The sequence below is a fragment of the Phytophthora sojae genome (genome assembly GCF_000149755.1).
Source record: "Phytophthora sojae unplaced genomic scaffold PHYSOscaffold_11, whole genome shotgun sequence".
Classification (NCBI taxonomy): Eukaryota; Oomycota; class Peronosporomycetes; order Peronosporales; family Peronosporaceae; genus Phytophthora; species Phytophthora sojae.
The window spans coordinates 916641-934600 of NW_009258125.1; the positions used below are offsets into that span (position 1 = coordinate 916641).

General features: G+C 53.8%; 5 protein-coding genes across 5 annotated transcripts; 1 reads left to right on the forward strand and 4 right to left on the reverse strand.

Moving 5' to 3' along the window:
• Positions 1 to 69: 69 nt before the first annotated feature.
• PHYSODRAFT_527792 (hypothetical protein) lies at positions 70 to 1100 on the reverse strand (the record flags this gene model as incomplete). The annotated part of the gene is given in 2 exon segments (XM_009537976.1): positions 70 to 624; positions 642 to 1100. The coding sequence occupies 2 exon segments, from the start codon at positions 1098 to 1100 to the stop codon at positions 70 to 72; spliced, it is 1014 nt and encodes a 337-aa protein (XP_009536271.1).
• Positions 1101 to 3018: 1918 nt separating this feature from the next.
• Positions 3019 to 4017, reverse strand: PHYSODRAFT_526764 (hypothetical protein; the record flags this gene model as incomplete). Its single annotated transcript, XM_009537977.1, has 2 exons — positions 3019 to 3261; positions 3355 to 4017. The coding sequence occupies 2 exons, from the start codon at positions 4015 to 4017 to the stop codon at positions 3019 to 3021; spliced, it is 906 nt and encodes a 301-aa protein (XP_009536272.1).
• Positions 4018 to 6681: 2664 nt separating this feature from the next.
• Positions 6682 to 10074, reverse strand: PHYSODRAFT_306172 (hypothetical protein; the record flags this gene model as incomplete). Its single annotated transcript, XM_009537978.1, has 5 exons — positions 6682 to 7910; positions 8100 to 8605; positions 8638 to 8785; positions 9013 to 9598; positions 9790 to 10074. 5 exons carry the CDS (start codon positions 10072 to 10074, stop codon positions 6682 to 6684), a joined length of 2754 nt encoding a protein of 917 aa, XP_009536273.1.
• Positions 10075 to 10772: 698 nt separating this feature from the next.
• On the forward strand, positions 10773 to 11126 carry PHYSODRAFT_306173 (hypothetical protein; the record flags this gene model as incomplete). Its single annotated transcript, XM_009537979.1, has 1 exon — positions 10773 to 11126. The coding sequence occupies one exon, from the start codon at positions 10773 to 10775 to the stop codon at positions 11124 to 11126; it is 354 nt and encodes a 117-aa protein (XP_009536274.1).
• Positions 11127 to 16400: 5274 nt separating this feature from the next.
• Positions 16401 to 17295, reverse strand: PHYSODRAFT_255961 (hypothetical protein; the record flags this gene model as incomplete). Its single annotated transcript, XM_009537980.1, has 4 exons — positions 16401 to 16532; positions 16555 to 16794; positions 16834 to 16947; positions 17008 to 17295. 4 exons carry the CDS (start codon positions 17293 to 17295, stop codon positions 16401 to 16403), a joined length of 774 nt encoding a protein of 257 aa, XP_009536275.1.
• Between the last annotated feature and the right edge of the window lie 665 nt (positions 17296 to 17960).

The following is a 17960-nucleotide window of genomic DNA, read 5'->3' on the forward strand; positions in this document are numbered from 1 at the left end:
TCGGATTTACTCCCTCGAAATTGTAGAATCACCGAAGTCACATCATGAAGGTTTCGGGTCTCGTGGCCTCTAGCATCCACAAATTTGACGTCCGCTCTCCGAATTGCGTAGTCGTGCATCCTTGAACCTTGAGCCAAATATTCGGATCTTCTCAAAAGAAAGAAGAAGCCCAGCACCGAAGCCTCCCCCAAATGACCCGGTGCTGGGCAACTGCGAAATCGAGGAGCTCATGAGGCACTTGAGGATTGCGCTTGTAACGGGAGATTTTGGCTTGCTTGATGGGTCTTTCCGCCGCATTCCGGTGATAGCGAGTTGGTGGCCCGGCAAAAGTCCGACGTTGTAACCAAGGGTTCGCCTATGATGCCACGCAATATGGCTGACTTTAGAGAGCACGGTCGAGGCAGAATTCCCCGATCCCGATTTTCCCCAGCCATATTTCCAGCAGTACGTGGCGAAAAGGGCGAGCTGGTACGAATGTTGCCGGCGGTCTTCTGGCAGCCATTTTGCGAATTGAAGCCGCTCACACCATCTACACCACTGTGTCCATGTGCTTGCATACTTGATCTTGGACGTCGTGGCCAGTGACACGGACTGAAGAGATTCGAGAAGTCGATGTAAATTTTCCTGCATTCTTGTGGAACTTGTGTCTGCACCCAACACGAAGAAAAATTAGTCCATCGAGCAATGTAAGGTTCGGTCCAAGCTCGCGAAGCTGCATCAGCCATCCAATTGGCCAATCCTGGAATATGATCCGCCGATACTCGAAGGTTGAAATACACTTCAGCCAGACCAATCGCCCGATTTATTTCTTGGCTGAACGCGTTGTTGGAGTGCATCCGATTGCACCAACTCACAGCTGCGGCATTGTCACTCCAACACTTGACATGAATTGTGCGTCCGTTCGCTTGTGCGCTCCACTTTGAACCCCACGACCACAACGCGATGGCAATGCACAAGTGTTCCCTGACATTGATTGAAAACTCGTCATGGCCGCTACCAACTTTGTCGATGAGCAATTTCTCTTCGTCATCAAACTGAATCTGTATATATGACTCGCAGGCGGGATCAAGCACGGCTTGCCCAAGGTTGGACGCGTCCATATACAGCTCCACGTCCGGTGCCGACAGCTCGCCAAACATCGCAAGCGGGAATTCAGCAAAACAACCATGCATTAAAATGTGCCGAAACCACACGAGATCTGTTTTGGCCCCTGCTGTAAGTTTAATTCTGCCGAACCGTGGTGCTGATGTACACAGTGTCTGCAATCGTTGGTAAAAAGGCTTGGCTGTTGGCAGACAATTAGCCACGTGGCGAAGAGAACCCAGTAGCTTGTACAGTTCGGATTTTGACGCTGTGCCGCGTTGCTCCACCGCACTGGCGCGAGCACGAGCTTTAGCGATCTTCTCTTCTGGTATCGATACGGTGCGGCGCTCGGTGTTCCATACTAGACCCAGAACAACAACTTCCACACTCCATTCCGAAAATGTTGCCTCATTGATCGAACGGGGTCCTAAGACAGCCAACATAGCGTGTCGTAAAGTAGCTTCAGCGAGTTCTAACCTGTTCTGGACATCCGGTTCGACCAAGACATGGTCATCTACCCACTCGTAAGGAAAAAATGGGTTCGTGTCGCTCGAGTCGGACACCGCTGCAGGTGAATTCTGCCCATTAGCCACGTGATGGCACGGCCAAAGAGTGCGTAGCAGGGGGGCGAACCTGACCAGCCAAATGGTGCCGCCATATCGACGACGAGAATGCCGAGTTCTTTCACATATGCCGCCATTCTGAAAACCTGGTTTGCGCGTGTTCTTAAGTGGCGAAAGGCACTCTTGACATCTCCCTTGAGGACGCGTATCCGGCCTGCATGCCCTGCTTTTGCTAAACTGCCGATGCGCCGTGCGATAACTACCACTGACTCGTATCTCACTTTGGGCACCGACTCGACAATAAATGCAGCGTTTACACAATCGTCTTTTGGGTAGGATAAGTCGTGAATTGTGCGCACTTCCTCCATCGGGTCCACATCCTTCTTCTCAACAGCACCGAGCGGACTGCAGATTAGTTCTGGCCACCGCTCAATGATATCAGCAACAACTATCGAATATTGACCGGAGTCTTGGCCATCCCGAATGCTTCTTGTGACAGCACGTAGGTAAGGTCGGCAGGAACCATGGTTCTTCGGTGGTGGCCGCGTCTCCACCCCACGTCGATGCCCTTCTCAGCAATTTCAACGAGTAGATCGAGATGTTGATAGCCGTTAAGAACGGTCCGCAGCCGGACAGGATCGATGGCTTTGTTCGGTCTGCTGTCTACGCTATCTTCACCCCGCACAAATCGCGTAGCCTCTTCCAGGGACATATTGTGCGTGCGAATTACGGTGGATAGAGACTTGCAGGCTACTTCGTCAATTGCGTAGACAGGAGATGCGGGTCGCTTTGCACTAACGAACCCCCGTTTGCGGTGCAGGACGGAAATTCGAGCTTCGGCCCGAAGTAAATCCGCTTCCAAACATGATTGAATCTCTCGCGCCGAATCCAATGACAGACTAATGTGGGCGTGACTGCAACACCTCAACCGACAAACGCTTGCACCCTCCACCGGCAACTGCTGCGACCCAAGTGATTTTGAACGCAAGTCAGCTACCCGGGTGCAGGATACCTTGCCGGTCTCGCTCCTTGCGTCTGCCTCTGTGTCATAATAAGGCCTCGATTGACGACTCTCTGTGCAACCAGCAGCCATTGGCGCTGTCGGATTTACCGCAGATCCCGCCGACTGCGCACAAATTACCTCGCCAATCTTGCTCGTTGTTGTGGGTACCCTAATTGAGTCGCGTGGGGGCCTTGATTGCACGCGTAATCTAGACTGGTCCAACACCGTCTGAGATCCATCACTTGAATTGATTGTGTTAACGCAGTTTGCTACTTGACCTCGCGCCACCCTATCGGCTTTGCATGACACCGCCGACGGTCGGTCGTTTTGCGTTCGTGATGGATACATTGCCAGACCAGTCTGAACGAGTCATAACTCTTTGTGCTCGTCCTTCAGCCCACCAAAGCGCCTGTCAATCTCTTTTTTCACGATCGCGGGTAGCGGCTTGGGAACGAAATGCCCATGCTCGCTGGGACAACCGCCATCACTGTCCACCGCACAACCCGCCGCTGTGAGAAAACGCATGCACAGTCGTCGCGACTTTCCTGATGCGGGGTCGTTCTGCACTGGTAATTTGCGAAGTACTTCCTTAGGGATTCGCCCAAATCGCTTCTTACCGTCGTGGTTGCGGCCGTTGCGGAGCTGGGATCCTTGTTCAACGTGGCCCTCAAGGCGTGCTGGTCCCGACATCATCTCGTGGCGTACATCCTGCACTTGCCGATGCACCTTTATAAACATCACATCTTTGAGCAACCGGTCATCGGTCGTACAACGTTGCTGTACGGCTCGAAGCTCACCACCTTCCTCAGCTGCTGTACGCAAATCCTCGAGAACGTCATTTACCCAGAAAACTAAGCTAGAAATCTCTTTTGGCGTCCACGATACCTGCGATAGCGTGTGTTCGGTGAACTTCACGATGGTCTCAACCAATTCGACCAGTTCAGCACAGCAAAACTCGCGAGCATAGGTGAGGAAAACCCTGGCAGAGTCCACAACATCTTCGATGCGCGATGCCGGCGATGCCGCCGAGAATTCTGCAGTTGCGGACAAATTGTCAAAGTTTGAACCACCGGCCTCCAACCAAGCCACCCGCTCATCCCTCGATAGTCTTGCAAAGTGTCGAATCGAAAGACCACCAGAACCGAAACGAATATCATAGGCCCGCGTACAAATTCCAGGTACGGCTTTGAACTCCACGTGCTCGGACCGAACTAAACCTCTGCAAAACACATTGGCAGACTTACCTTTGTGCTTCTCCGTTGTTATGCGCTCGTGAACTAATTCCTGCTCCTCGGACGGTGCAAATGCGTACTTAGACGACTTCTTTCCCCTTGTCGTAGGGAAAGGCTTCTGTACGTGAGTACGCATGGTACCACCACCCTCCGCCGGCTGCGCTTTGACGTTGGCCTCCTTCCTAATCATCATGAAACGCTCGAGAAGGTCCGGTTCGTCGCTTATTTTTGCGATAATCAACGCGTCTTGATCAATAGCGGTTTGAACTCGTTGTCGCTTGGAGGGGACGTGGCCATCGTCGCCGTTGGCAACCGTGACCTCTTGCTGTCGTTTTGTCACGTGTTGTGTGGTAGTGTTTGCCCGACCAACTTCAGCACCGCGTTCCGATTCGTCTTGGGGCGAGTCATCGTCGTATGGAAACAGGTCAAAGAGCTCTTCCACGTCCTGAACCGAGCCGCGCGACAAAGTGGGCTTGCTCCGAAGCGGTTGGGGCGTTGGTGGTTTGCAAAATGAGTTGCCTACGCTGCGTGGTACTGGTGACACCCCTCCGCCGACGTAAGAAGCGAAATTTATAGCGTGCTGGAGTGGAAAATGAGCTTCCTCTCCTGTTCTTGGGTCGATCCACTGACACACCTTGTCACCACTAGGGTGATTTTCCTCACTCATCAAACCTTCCAGTATCTCGGACACTTGATTTGAAGCAGAACTACCGCCGGTACCGAGCAGCCGACTCAGAATTGACTGCTCCATCGCCTCTAGGTCAATAGGACTCCACTCGTCGCTTCTGAACTCGACGTCTTCAAGCAACAGAACAATCACTGGTGGCACCACTGACACTGCAGCTGCCGCTGCCACAAATTCATGACCACCGGATCGGATCGTGACACTGCTCTGGTCGACCGAGGTCACTTGTCCATACTGAGCCTCTCCAGCTAAACTGACGGGTCGTCGGAGCAACGAGATGTGACCGGCCTGGGAAACTTCACTGGCCCGAACCACGTGGTCTTCGGCGACGGCATGATCCAGTTTCCCTTCGCCTCCTTCCAAGCTGCGAAACGTCACCTCCTCCGAGTCTAGCTGTAAGACCTTAGCATAAAACGGATGCTCTGCTTCGAACTCCACCACTTCAGGTGTCAAGTGAAGGAAGGAGCGGCTTGTAAGTCTCACCATGACCGGAGTGCTGAAGGCTGAAAGCTAAAGCAGGAGGGCTTAAGCGGCAGACGGAGATTCTGAAACTAACGCTACGACATCTACGACTGCTCCTAGCACTTGAGCGTTGGTTTCATCTCTGCTTTCTCTCCTCAAAAGCTATTTTCACCTTGAACTTGAAAATATCCAGGAGCTTGCTCAGAGCCAAAACGAGAAATCAAGGGTGATTTCGAGGGTAACTTAGTCTGCAGCAACTGCGTGTTGTCTGCGACTGACAGTGAGTAATGAAGTCATGACTATTCGAAGAGACCCGAGGGTTTCTGGGAAGGACTTTCATGCGTGCGGTTGTTGTAATTGGCTGAGGCCAATATTTGCAAACGGCGAACGACAACAGATTTCCCTGTGCCCCCGCCGCCGTGAACAAGGGTAAGCGTTTGCCTTTTCTACCCGTTTTCGTCAATGCCCGATAATATCCTCACCAGAATTTCATACTGCTCGTTCGACAGTTCGCAGGGCCCAATCAGTGTAACCCCATCGAGCGGCCCCAAAACACCCGCCGACGCGCGATCGGAATCTCCATCAATACCATCAAAACTATCAACTTCGTAAGTTTACAACTTTGACGCCACCTGCGCCATCGATTGGCCTTCGTCTTCGGTTGCTGAGTCTGGTAAAAAGACCGGAAGGCCATTTCAGGGCAGGTTTCTCCAGCTGGAGAAATCTCGCCCCCCCCCCCCCCCCTCCGCCACCAAAAACTGCCGAAAGTGTGTGCGTGATTGCCGCGATGTCAGCACGCCACCTCGAAGACCCGGTCGCGGCACGAACTAACAATTCATAAGTATCGGTTTCCGTTGGAAGCATTCCCTCAAACTCAGCGTCACCTCCGCCACTATCCCCGCGAGGCGGTAAACTCGGTTCAGCTCTAGGCTTCTTCCAGTAATCCACGCCACGGTTCCTCCAATCCGTTGCAATTCGCTCGTTCCTACTATTCCGATACCCTTTCATCATCACGTTCCGAATATGCCGGTAACGCTGTTTGTTTTGGAGCGTAGCATCGAAACGATCCCAAGCATCACACAACTGAAGCACGCCGGAAGCATCATAAGACCAGGTGGGCCCATCCGACACCCACGGAGTAAATTCACATAACAGGTACCTTGCTAGAGTGTCGCGCTTTACCTCACCGTTGTCGCCGGCGACGATATTCGTCCACGTCGGAGGCGCCCCCCCCCCCCCCCCCAAGAACAGGTGTGAGCATTTTTGCTCGGATATAACCACGGTGCGATTGGAAAAGGGGGTGCAAAGGCGAAAACGGAAACCCCACACGAGCAGGGCGACCACGACTCGGGGCTTGACAAGCAACACTTGGCTTTCCCGGTAAAACATCTACAATGCATTCAAATTCGGCCGGTGAAAACTCTGCAAAATCCTCGCCACTGTGATAATACGACTGAGTATGTGCCACGAACACCACCTTTCCATCAACTGTAAACGCCCTTGCGCCGCCCCCAACACATTTAGATGACAAGGTCGGTAAAGAAAAGTCTTCCTCGTTGGTCTAGTTCGCGAGAGCCGCAAGTTCCTCCTCGGCGGTGCGAAGAGAAGTATTTGCAGGCACCGCTACATCCTCCGGAGCCTCGCGCAGTTGCTTTACAAACGCCAGTAAAGCGAACGGAAAGATATACCAAACGCATCGCTCGAAATGAACGAGCGGTAGCCCGTTATCGCGTACACCATTAACGCATGGGACCACTCATGGGCGCCGAAAAAGCTGTTCACTGTCCGGGCCGCTAAGTATTTACCAATTCGCAAGTTGGATTTCGAGTCTTCGGCCCGGCTCGGAAATTTGTTTTCGTATTCAATAGCGCCTAGCAGGGCCGTTGCAGCGCCTTTTAACGCGATCTGATTCTTAGCCATGTAGGCCTCTTGGTATTCCTCAACCATGTCCCCCGACGACTCGCCATTTATTACAGACGAATTTGTATGCGAGACAGTTAGCGTCGCAAGAACAAGATTGGTTTCGACAACCGAGGCATCCATTTGCGCCCTCTTCAATTCCCATACCACCGGGCCCTCATCATGCGACCGGAAGCACTGCCCCTTTTCAGTAGAGTATCCCGCATCAATTCCCTCACAAATGTGCGGAGGGAGGTTATGCCCTGTAACGATAGGGTATACTCCAGCCGCCATGTCTCCTACTCTCTCGCGGGTCACGATCAAGGGGCACGTACCACGATCGTGAACGCCGGCCGGCCGGGATAAACGACACTCGTACTTGCCGCGTATTCCTTTTAAGCAAGTTGATGTGTGAGAGTGGAAATTCGTGACCGAAGCGACCTTTTGCGCGGCCAGCAAAATACCAGCGGGGTCATCCAGAGCGTCCGGTACAGCGATTTCAAATGCCTTTGGGACACCGCCGTCGGCTTTGCAACGTTGACGCCACTCGTGTACAGATTGGTCAAACCCCGTGCAGCACACCGATTCAAGCCAATCCGCCGCCCGGCGACAAAGCCGCTCGGAACAGGCAATTCGGGACAGCAACCCTGGTGACAACTTGGACCCGTAAACACACATGTCAATGTGCAGGCGGCCATCAGCGTGCGGCTCGACGACAGCAGCGTGCGCAGCAACTGTTCCATATGCCCCGGGGCACCTCTGCAAATAGTCCCTGGATATCCTGGTATCAACCGAGCGTTTACATAGAATTATGTCGTTGTATATCTGCCGCACGCGGCGCTCAAATGCGCGAGCAACCAGGCCAGGGAAAGCGTTAGATATTATCAGCCTGCGGCGCGCACTCGATCTCACATTCTCCGGTAAATCGTTTCGGCAGCACTCCTTACGACCGAACACGCTCGTAAGCTGATTCCTCTCATTGGCTTGTCAGAGTTGCGCGATGCGATGCAACTCAAGGTCATAATGCTCGGGAGGGGCGACCGTCACCCAATGCAGAGGGACCCCATAGTGCGTCCTCATTGCTCCCAATTTCGGCCGCATCGCTGCCCGTTCAAACGGCGAGAACGGGGCACACCCGCCAATCAGAGAGAGTACCCTAAAGAGGTACGCACTGACCCGCTTCGCTTCGCGTGATTCCGGGTTCTGCTGCGAGCGTATGAGCAGCGCCTTGAATTCTTCAGAGTTTGATAAACTACCAAGCCGCGTTAAAACCGACGCGCGCGAAGAACCAATGCGAGCGGCCCTACGCACGGATGTGTGGCGCTGGAGCTGATTGAAAAGCGTAGCAACCAAGCGTGTATCTTTTTCAAAACGCCCATCATAGTAACGCATCAAGTGCCTCGTCAAAGATGCTGGCCAGGTACCACAGGGCAGGAACTTTCCCCCGCGCATAAACAATTGTGGAAACGCGGCAGCTATCATCTCCCCGTTTTCAGTCCATTCAGTAACAGGATCGGCCCCCCTGCGCACAACAACTGGCGCGGTCCCATCCTCGACACCACTCTCTGTGTCACCGTTTCCCCCGTCCTCCCGTCCCAACATTGATAGCGTAGCATCAACCGCCGCATTTGTTACTGATAGGTCGAATGCGTCCACGCTCTTAAGCGAGTTTTCGCCACTATGGTTTCATCGGTATCCCCACCCATATACTCGTCGCCATAGTGCTCAGCCATCATGCCGTCATCGACACGCCCGGCTTGTTCAGAAGTCATAATTTCCACCGACGCCTCGATCCGTTCTTCAAGTTCAACGAGGGCCTGTCTTGCCTCGGCAGACTCGTCGATACGGATATCATTGTCTTTGAAATATGAGTGAGTTTTCGACAAAACCCGCATCCACGCATACATATCATCCACCGGGAGCCGGTAAAGATTTTTGTAGTGTTTTCGTTTCACTCGCCAGTCGTCGTGAGGGCCAACAAACGTGACACTCGGAATGCAATCCCTAGACGTGCACGGCAAAACCTTGGAAACCTCAGCAGACCCGTCGACGGAAAGCATATTGAATGACCGACGCTATGCTTACCCGACGCCGTAATTGCCAGCCCAAATGACCGCACGGGCGCTATACACTTGCTAGCAACATCATTGAGCTCCGGAAAGCACCCAACCGGCCCATAGTCATGCCCAGAAGCAATGCTATACTTTGACTTCCGAGGGTCTTCCGCACATTTCACACACAGAGGAATTGAACCCGGATCACGAACTAGATCAGGGTTCAAATGATACATCAAAGCGCCAGAGCGAAACACCTGAATGTGGTTATCAATTACACCCGCCCCTAAACCGGATACGGCTTCCATTTCATCCCCCGTTAGCAGGAAATGTGGATGAAGCCCCTCGCGCGGGATGAACGCAACACTGTCCTCCACGGTATTAAGAATTTCACAGCATGAAGCGCAAGCCCAGAGATCCCCCGATTCGCCCGAACTTTTCGCCACTCGTTCTTGGCAACGATGGATATCGCCAGCGCTGACGGGATTATCCAGTACCTGCATCAGCCGCTCGACGGTAGCCTCGCCAGCCTCGCCCTCCAAGCTCTCGTCGTTGAATACACACGCGTCAGGGTCGGCGGAACAACAGTGGTAGTACGGTAGTGCTAGTCGGGGATGCTACATAAAATGGCGGCTAAGAATTCCCAGCTCTTACTTTGGACTGTTGTCGCCCGGTCAATCAACAATTGGAGCTTATTGTTGTCCTCAGTGCAGCTATTATCAGTTGCATGGCACCTCTATCGCCGCGCCTTCTTCCTTCCGGCACCTGCAGGCTCAGCTGCTGGTAAACTGCGCTTCATTCCCCTCACACTTGCCAGTGTACCATCGGCGCCGTCAGCCATATCAAACCCGCGCCAATCACGAGCAGCATTCGAAAGGACCAACTCATCCACGTGATCGGGAAAACCCCCCGGAATATAGTGGTTTCTGCTGCCAAACGAAACGCTTTCCGTAATGTTCGCGGCAGCACAGTGATTGATAGCTAAAGGCCCCTCGCTTGCAAGCCCCTCATTCCCTGAGTAGCCCTCTGGGTAAACCCCAAAAATTCCATCGACCGATTGCACGACAATTGGACGCCCCAACATTAATGCCATCGTGCTAATGGGAATCGCCCCCGAGCATTGCGCATACTGATTTGGCATCACCACCAAGTCCCCAGCATAAAGTGGGCCTTTGCCCAAGTCATCACTTATACGCCCTTCTTCAAGAAAACGAACTACTTCAACTGCCACTTTCACCCGCATGTGAAATACATGGGCCGACGACGAGACGCCAAACGGAGTCGACACACCAGCGACTGATACCGCCGACCACACCACATGATACAAGCAGTTGCCACACGCCGGGACATCAAAGCCAAACAACCCGACAGTCATATTACTCAACAGCTCGCCGTCGCATGGAAGGGATACCCATCCTTCTTCCCTTGCACCCACCGAGGCGCGGGGCTGCGACAGCGCCCGGTTCACCGCCCGAGACTCCCACAGCTCGAACACCGACTCCGCCGTAATCAGCTTTCACTACAATTTTCTTTGTTCCACCGCTAAGAACACGGACGTCCTAACCCATCAACCACGAAGCTCTCTAGTCGCCGCATACTTCGAACTTTCTTACACTCGTCTATGGCAATGCAACCACAACTGACAAAGCACGACTTTACGTGAGCGGTCGCATAATAGCAATAGTGTACAATCCTGAGAAGCCGACGAATATAATTTCTGTTACATCTAGCCGGCACCGTTACAAGTCCATGAATATCACTTATGTCACATCTAGCCAAAACAAATCAAAAATGCGGCCGTGCTCCTGCTGGAGCCCATCTTCGCGAACTCCAACACCTCCATGGCTGGCGCGGGCGACTCGCTACGCCCCTCACCGCTGCGTCTACGCAGCTTCAACCCGTCCATGTGCACGACACCCCGCGGACTTCACCACGCCCACGCAGCACCTCCAGGACGGACGCTACTACACGCCGCTGACGGCCCCGTTCAGACGTGATGCTACTGCAGCTATGCCCGCAAATATGGCCGGTAGATTTGAAGTACACCGAGAGCGTGGCAGGCTGTCGCGAGTGCAGCGACGCGTTGAGGCTCCCGCCCTTCGAAGCATACAGTACACCCCGCTCGGCCCAGAAGTCAATGCTTAGCCCCGCGCAGGGGCCACGGCCGCACCGCACCGCGAGAAACCACGACAGCGTCAATGCAGCAAAACAAACAACCATCGCTGTGCGAGGGACCGGAAGGGCACGAAGCTGCGACGCCCAGCCAAGTCCCAAGAAATCCCCCTGAGCACATCATCCAAGAGCTTTTGAGGGAGTATGACCCCAAAATCCCGCGCTAAACTTCAAGAAAAGCTCGTAGAGACTTCCCGGGCCGGAAGCCGAAACATGTAGATCGTTCTATATTCCAATCATTTCCGCCCGGTGCTTTCCTCGAAAAGGGGTAGGGGGCGGACATAGTTTTTCCGGTCGCCCAGCCAAGTCCCAAAAATCCCCGCGAGTGCGCAACCTACGAACTCTTGAAGCGGTGAGACCCCAAATCCTGCGATACATTTAAGTGTTTACTTCAAAGAAAGCTCCCAGCGACAATGCATAGTAATACCCTAAAAGCTACTCACTCAAAATTGGCCAGCGCCCTTCCCGGGTTTTCCTCAAAAAGGGCGGGCGGGGGAGGGGCAGGCGACCTACTAAGCGCCGGGCTTCCCAGTTCAGCTTTTTCGGTCGCCACAGCAGCCAACCCCCCCCCCCCCCCCCCGTACTCACGGTAAAAAAACTCCGCTGCTGTGGTGCCGAGCTAGCTGGACTCGCCAAGCCGCACCCTGAACCGACCGAAACGGACGAAGCCACCAACGCCACCCCGCCAGCTACGTGGGCACATGCACGATTTGCGCTGCATCGCGATCCAAGTCGCACCCTAACTGCCCGCCGCCTTGCTCGCGTTACAACGATCGAGGTCGCCCACTACCTGCCTACCGCCGTGCTAACTGCTTGCTCGCCGGAGCGCTGGTATGCTATCCGTGGGCGCATCGAGCTGCATATACAATTGTACTATCTAGCCAGTTTTGGATTCTAAATGACAAAAATGATACTGAATTAAAAAAAAACAAGCCACCTTCACACTGTAGCATCGCACCCAACTCCTTGCGCACCATGCCCTCCCCACCATATCAATACTAGAGAGCGGTGTCGGGTCTCCACCGCGTATTCAGGGCCTCCGTCGTCGTACTTAACGTTTGCCTTTCATCTCTGGAACCGAATATTCTACTCAACCAGTTTGCCACTCCACCGAAAAAACCTCTACTTTTCCGTGAATTTCAAGAAACCATGCGATTTCTGAAATTATTAAACGGTTTCACTTGATTTCAGTATACTTTTACTTCATGTGCGCCACATATCAGGTGCATCGAATTAATCCTGGTTGGGCTGTCCATACTTCGTAGCCGAAGCACTACCAGGATAACCTTTTGGAGGCTACAGTGCGGCACCGGATTCATACCGGTGTAATAAATATTCTACCGGTTCGATTTGCCCACGCATATAAACCTTTTGGAGGGCCCAGTGCATCACTGGGGCCATACCGGTTTCAAGAAAATATATCGGTTAGATGTCAAGAGGGGTCATCGTTTGACTTGACGTACCACGGATATAATCCTATTTGGTCTGCGATAGCAGCACTAACGTTGCTTCCTATCCCAGTCAAACTTTTATTATGAAGTTTTAGAAATGGGTGACCCGTCAGCTAATCAAGCATTCGAGCAAAGAGGTTGATGTTATATTAATACTCTAATATATCAAAATGGCGCGGAAAGTGGTATCTCTGAAATAAATTTCAGAGAAAAGGAAAACCGAGAGGGGGGGGGGGTCCAGCTTTTCAACGAATGCGGTAGGCAAAAGCTTTTCAGGCTGCAAGGTACAGTCACTGAGCCGTGATAGAATGCGTGTCTCGACGCATTTACTATATGTAATACACGTAATAATGTAATATGTACTCGATGACGCGAGCGAGCAAGAAGCTCCCGTGTCCGAGCTTGACTTCATTCTCGCGAGATCCACTCCATCGTGACACGAGGAAGTCAAGTCTGCAACTGTGCAGTCGTATAACTCGGCCTGCAACGCTCCCGTGACGGTGTCGAACAAGCTGCTCCGTTGTATAGATCCAACTTCTTGAACGCATCGTTTCACAGCTAGAGTTGTTATGCTGCTAAAAATGAGTTAATAGCTATGATTGCAAACAATGTTTTTAACGTTAAATACGTTACATATTTTCTGCGAGAGGAAAAATGGTGCGGTCACTTTCCTAATTATCGAAGTACTTATCCCCTTGAAGTTGACCTTCACACACTCCACTTTTAAGCGCTTCGAATACCTCGATGTGGGCCGCGCTTAAGGCTTCCGCTGTCTGACCGAGTGCAGGGGAATGCTGCCAAGGGCATACAGTGTAGACTTTAGGTTGCTCGACCACATCCACCATCTTCTCCTTACTCGTACGCTGCGCGCAGCACGTCTCGAAATCCCCGCAAGTCTTTACTTCACAAGTCAACTTCCTACGGGCTACACAAGTCCTCTACAACTGGGCCGCGACTCCGATGGGCCGCAAGGACGACCCTGTATGGGGCGAGTTCGATGTCGTCGTCCCGAAGTCCAAGCCGACGAAGCCCCACCCCGATGTGTCGTGCCGTCACTGCGGTGCATTGATCATGAATGCCCAGCCCGGCCGTCATCTCTATCCACATATCCGCTTCTGCTCCAGAGCCCCAGCGACAACGAAGGCCACCTGGGCAACGTGCGACGCGCAGAAGAAGCGTAAGGCAAGGCCTCGGATGTTTTCGCCGTCGAAGAGCCGTCGCACAAGCTACAGTGGCTCTCCAGCAACAAATTCCCCAATCGTACTCAGCAAGGAGGAGGAATCAAGCATTCATCTGGACATCGCGATGGTCTTCTACACTGCTGGAATCCCGTTCCACGCGATCGAGACTGCGTACATGCGCAAGCTGTTTAAGCGTCTGACTCCTGCGTTGAAGCTCCCAACCCGGCAGGCGCTAGCGACCACCCTGCTCGTTAAAGCCTATGAACTGGAGAAGGCCAACCTGGCTGAGCTTCTTTCAAAGCAAACGTTTCTGGTTATAATCACTGACGGCTGGTCCAACGTAAACCGCGAGAGTATCGTGAACTACGTGTTGGGGTCACCCGCCATGCGTCCAATGATGTGGTCATCGGGTACTACGGGTTCTGAGGCACACACGGGGGACTACATGGCATCGGAGCTTCTGCGAGTCATTGCTGAGGTAGAAGGCGTGGCCGGCGCTGGCAAGGCTCCGCCGTTGTGTCGGACAACGCAGCCAACATGAAAAAGGCTGGCCGACTGGTTGAAGCTAAGCACCCAAACGTGGTCTTCAACGGATGCTCGGCGCACGCCATGAACCTGCTCCTGAAGGATATCTTCAAGATCAAGTGGTTTGGAGACGTGCTGAAGAAGGCCATCAAGATCGTCAAGTTTGTGCGCGCTAGACACCTGCTGCTCGATCAAGTTCGGCGTTACCGGCGCCAGCTACAAAAAGCAAGGAAGGCAGGCGAGTTAGCGGTCCCTGTGTCAACGAGATGGTACGCTCAAGCAAAATGCATCAAGAGCGTCGTTCGCAACAAGACAACGCTGACGGCAGCTTTGGCGGACTCGGAGCTTATGAAGCACTACACGGACAAAGAGAGTCAGGTGAAGCTGGACGAAGTTCAAGGTATTGTCAACGATAAGCAGTTTTGAATCAAGGCGAAGGTTGTCGTTCGGCTGACGAAACCGGTTACACGAGCACTAGCTGTCCTGGAGACGGATGCTTGTTCGAACTCAATGATCCTGCACGAGTTTCTTCGGCTGTATCAGGCGCCAGAGTACACTGAAGGTATCGCAGCTTTAGCCGGCAGCTCCGTTCAAGATGAAATTCGCAAGCTGATTGCTAGTCGATGGGACTTCATTCGTCCACCGTCCGATTCCACGACGGTTGCATACCTGCTGGATCCGTCCAAGGACATCTTTAACTTACCGAGCGGTAGCCTTGACGGCAGTGGTGGTGTCGGATTGAGCGGAGACAGTTCTGACGGAAGCTGCCCTATCAACGAAGATATACCCGACCCTCAAGACAGTCCGCTTCGTAAGGCGGTACGCTCCGCTGTAAAGCTTGCCGAGCGTTTTGGCCTCCCACCCGACGTGAGCTCAGCTCAGTTTCGCGCATCGCTGCTATCTTTTGTAAAGACGAAGAAGAACTGGACTGCTGCTCAGAGGGAGGCTGCTAGTGAGGACTCACCACTGAACTGGTGGACACTCGACGACCAATTTCCTGTTCTTCACAAGTTCGCAGAGAAAATTTTGAGCATCCCGACTTCGTCTGCAGAAAGTGAGCGCCTGTGGAGTGTGCAAGGATTTACACACAGCAAGCTTCGAAACCGCCTCAAGGTCGCAACAGTCGAGAAGTTGTCGTTCATCTACACGAACAACGGAGATGCGAAACCAACTCGACTGCCATTGTACAAGACTTCTCCTCGGCCGATAGAGCTCGATAGCGACAGTGACAGCGACAGTGACGAGCAAGAAGCTGAAGATTCTCTGTTTGACATTAACGACATGGAGTTCGAGTATCTCTTGGACGCAGTCGTGAGTGTGGACATTTCGCAGTAATCGATTTCTTTAGTCCTTGCCTTCACAACAATAAACGCTTTGCTTCTGAGCGTAAGGCGCACTAACGTTCACAATATAACACACGCTTTGCTAACACACACCGATATCACATGTAGAGTGCTATTCTCGATTAAGGTTTCAAATGTAACCCACAGCAATGACGCAAGCCAACACCCCCACTACTGAGCCGATTCCATGATACAGCTGCAGACGGTGGAGTAGCGAGGTGTCGGGTAGGGCACACACCTTCTTCTGCGTTTACGAATACTCGCGCCCAGCAACGTCTGCGTCGTGGCCATTGACAGCAACGAATTGAGCACCCCCGTCCGCGCGTTGTACACCGCGTGGCTGTTGTCGGGCAATGAGAAGCCGAGAAGCGTTGATTCACTTGAGCGCCAGTCCGCGACTCGAACGGCACCTTGCACTTCTTCAAAGTCCTCTCAAGGAGGACGAGGCCGTCCAGCCGGCCGAACGCGAAGACACCTCTTCTCGATCGCACAGCACAGCTGCAGCGACGTCAGATACAGCTCTGTGTCCGTGTCGTTGGGGAAGGCCACGCGGAAGGTGCGATTGGTGCCGTGGCTCGAGCCCTTGTCGTGCATCAGCTCATAAATGATCCAGCAGCAGCTCGCAGTTGCCTTCTTTCGTGGCGTCGTAGGCAGCCGCACTGCCAATGAGGCCGGCACCGACCGTCACGCGGTCGTACAGTGACGTCGCCATCACAACGCAAATCGGGGAATGGCACGAGCTGCATTTCAAGCGCGTTGGAAGTCCTGTCGATCCACGCCCGCCAGTCGAAGCTCCGCGGCCAGCGCCGCCTCCGCGAGCGCCTCAGGCGTGATGTCCGCTGTGAACTGCACCACATCAGGGGGGTAGCACTTCCCACACTACGCCCACGTGCGTACTTACCACGGAAAGCTCGTATTTCGCAGCCTCCAGAATCGTGAAGTAGAGGCTCTCTTGGCCAGCGAGCTGTCGGTTGAGGAAGATGTGGTCTTGACACAGTACGTCGCGCACTTTAAAGCCGGGCACGGCGCCGTAGAGCGTCACGCAGTAGTGCCGTCGGTGCTTCTCCAGCATCTCCTCGAGCAGCAGCCGTGTAAACCCACTCTCGAGCCCCTCGCGCAATGACGCACGCAGCACGAGGTTCTAGCGACACGTGTGCGAGATTCCGATGGCCGTGTTCACCGAGAACACGAGGAAATTTATGATCTTGTTGAAAAGGACGCTGGCAGCGTCCACGAAGCCGAAGAGCGAGTGATCCGTGTACACGGTCTTGACGCCCAGCTCCAGCGCTTTGGTCTACAGCAGACACTCGTGCATGAGCGTGGACGTTGCCTGGTGGCCATGCACGATCCGCACCTGCTCGCGGACGCGGATGGTCCGGAACAGCGCCAAGTGGCCCACGGACGTCATGTACGTCACGATGTCCAGCAAGTGCATCACCGGCAGGTAGTACAGCTTGTCATGTAACGCACGCCCGCGCGCTGAGTGGGGTGTTGGCGGCGCCGTCGGGGCCACTCTGACCTTGGGTCCGGGAACGGCATACGTGAGCACGATGACATTGTGGCCGCCGCGCAGCAGGCACTGCGAGAGCGATCGCATGGGCATCTCCACGCCGACCAGGAGCGGGAAGAAGTCGCAGCACATGACGATGCACAGCCGCCGCACCGTAGTCCAGCATGAGTAGCGAGAAATCTTTCAGCAGCAGCAGCAGCGTACCAAACAGCATGTTCAGCACTGTTAGACCGTGCTGACGCCGCCACGAGAGCGTGATGTCCAGCATGGGCGAGAATGCACTGTCCAAACCAGACTAGTAGCATCCCCACGTAGCGTTCACGCGTTGCGCTGATGATCACCTTGGCACAGTCGCTGTGCCCACGGCAGCGGTGCCCCAAGCACGGTCCTTCGGTCTGGCCATCCACAGATCTCAGCCCCACCTCCTTCATCTCGGCCAACTCCGTGCCTTGGGGGGGGGCAGCACGTAGTGCAACGGGTACTGCGCGAAGATGGCGCTAGCCGCAGATGGTAGAGTCGTCGTCGTCCAGGTCAGGATCGAGGGGGCGGCGTCCACGTCGGGATCAGAGGTGACGTCGTAAGGCCGCGGCGCCGACGTACGTCTGCACCGAAGACGATAGCCCTTGGCGCGCTGGTTCTGCGTTAGGTCCTCGCAGGGCTTACGCTTGTGCGGAGTACTTCGTCGGCCTGATAGAGTCCTCCTTTGAGAATTGAGTGCATGGCTGTAAATACAGAATAGCTGCCTCAAATGGGTTCAGCCAAATCTTGCCTTTTAATTATTAATAACTGTGCGCAAT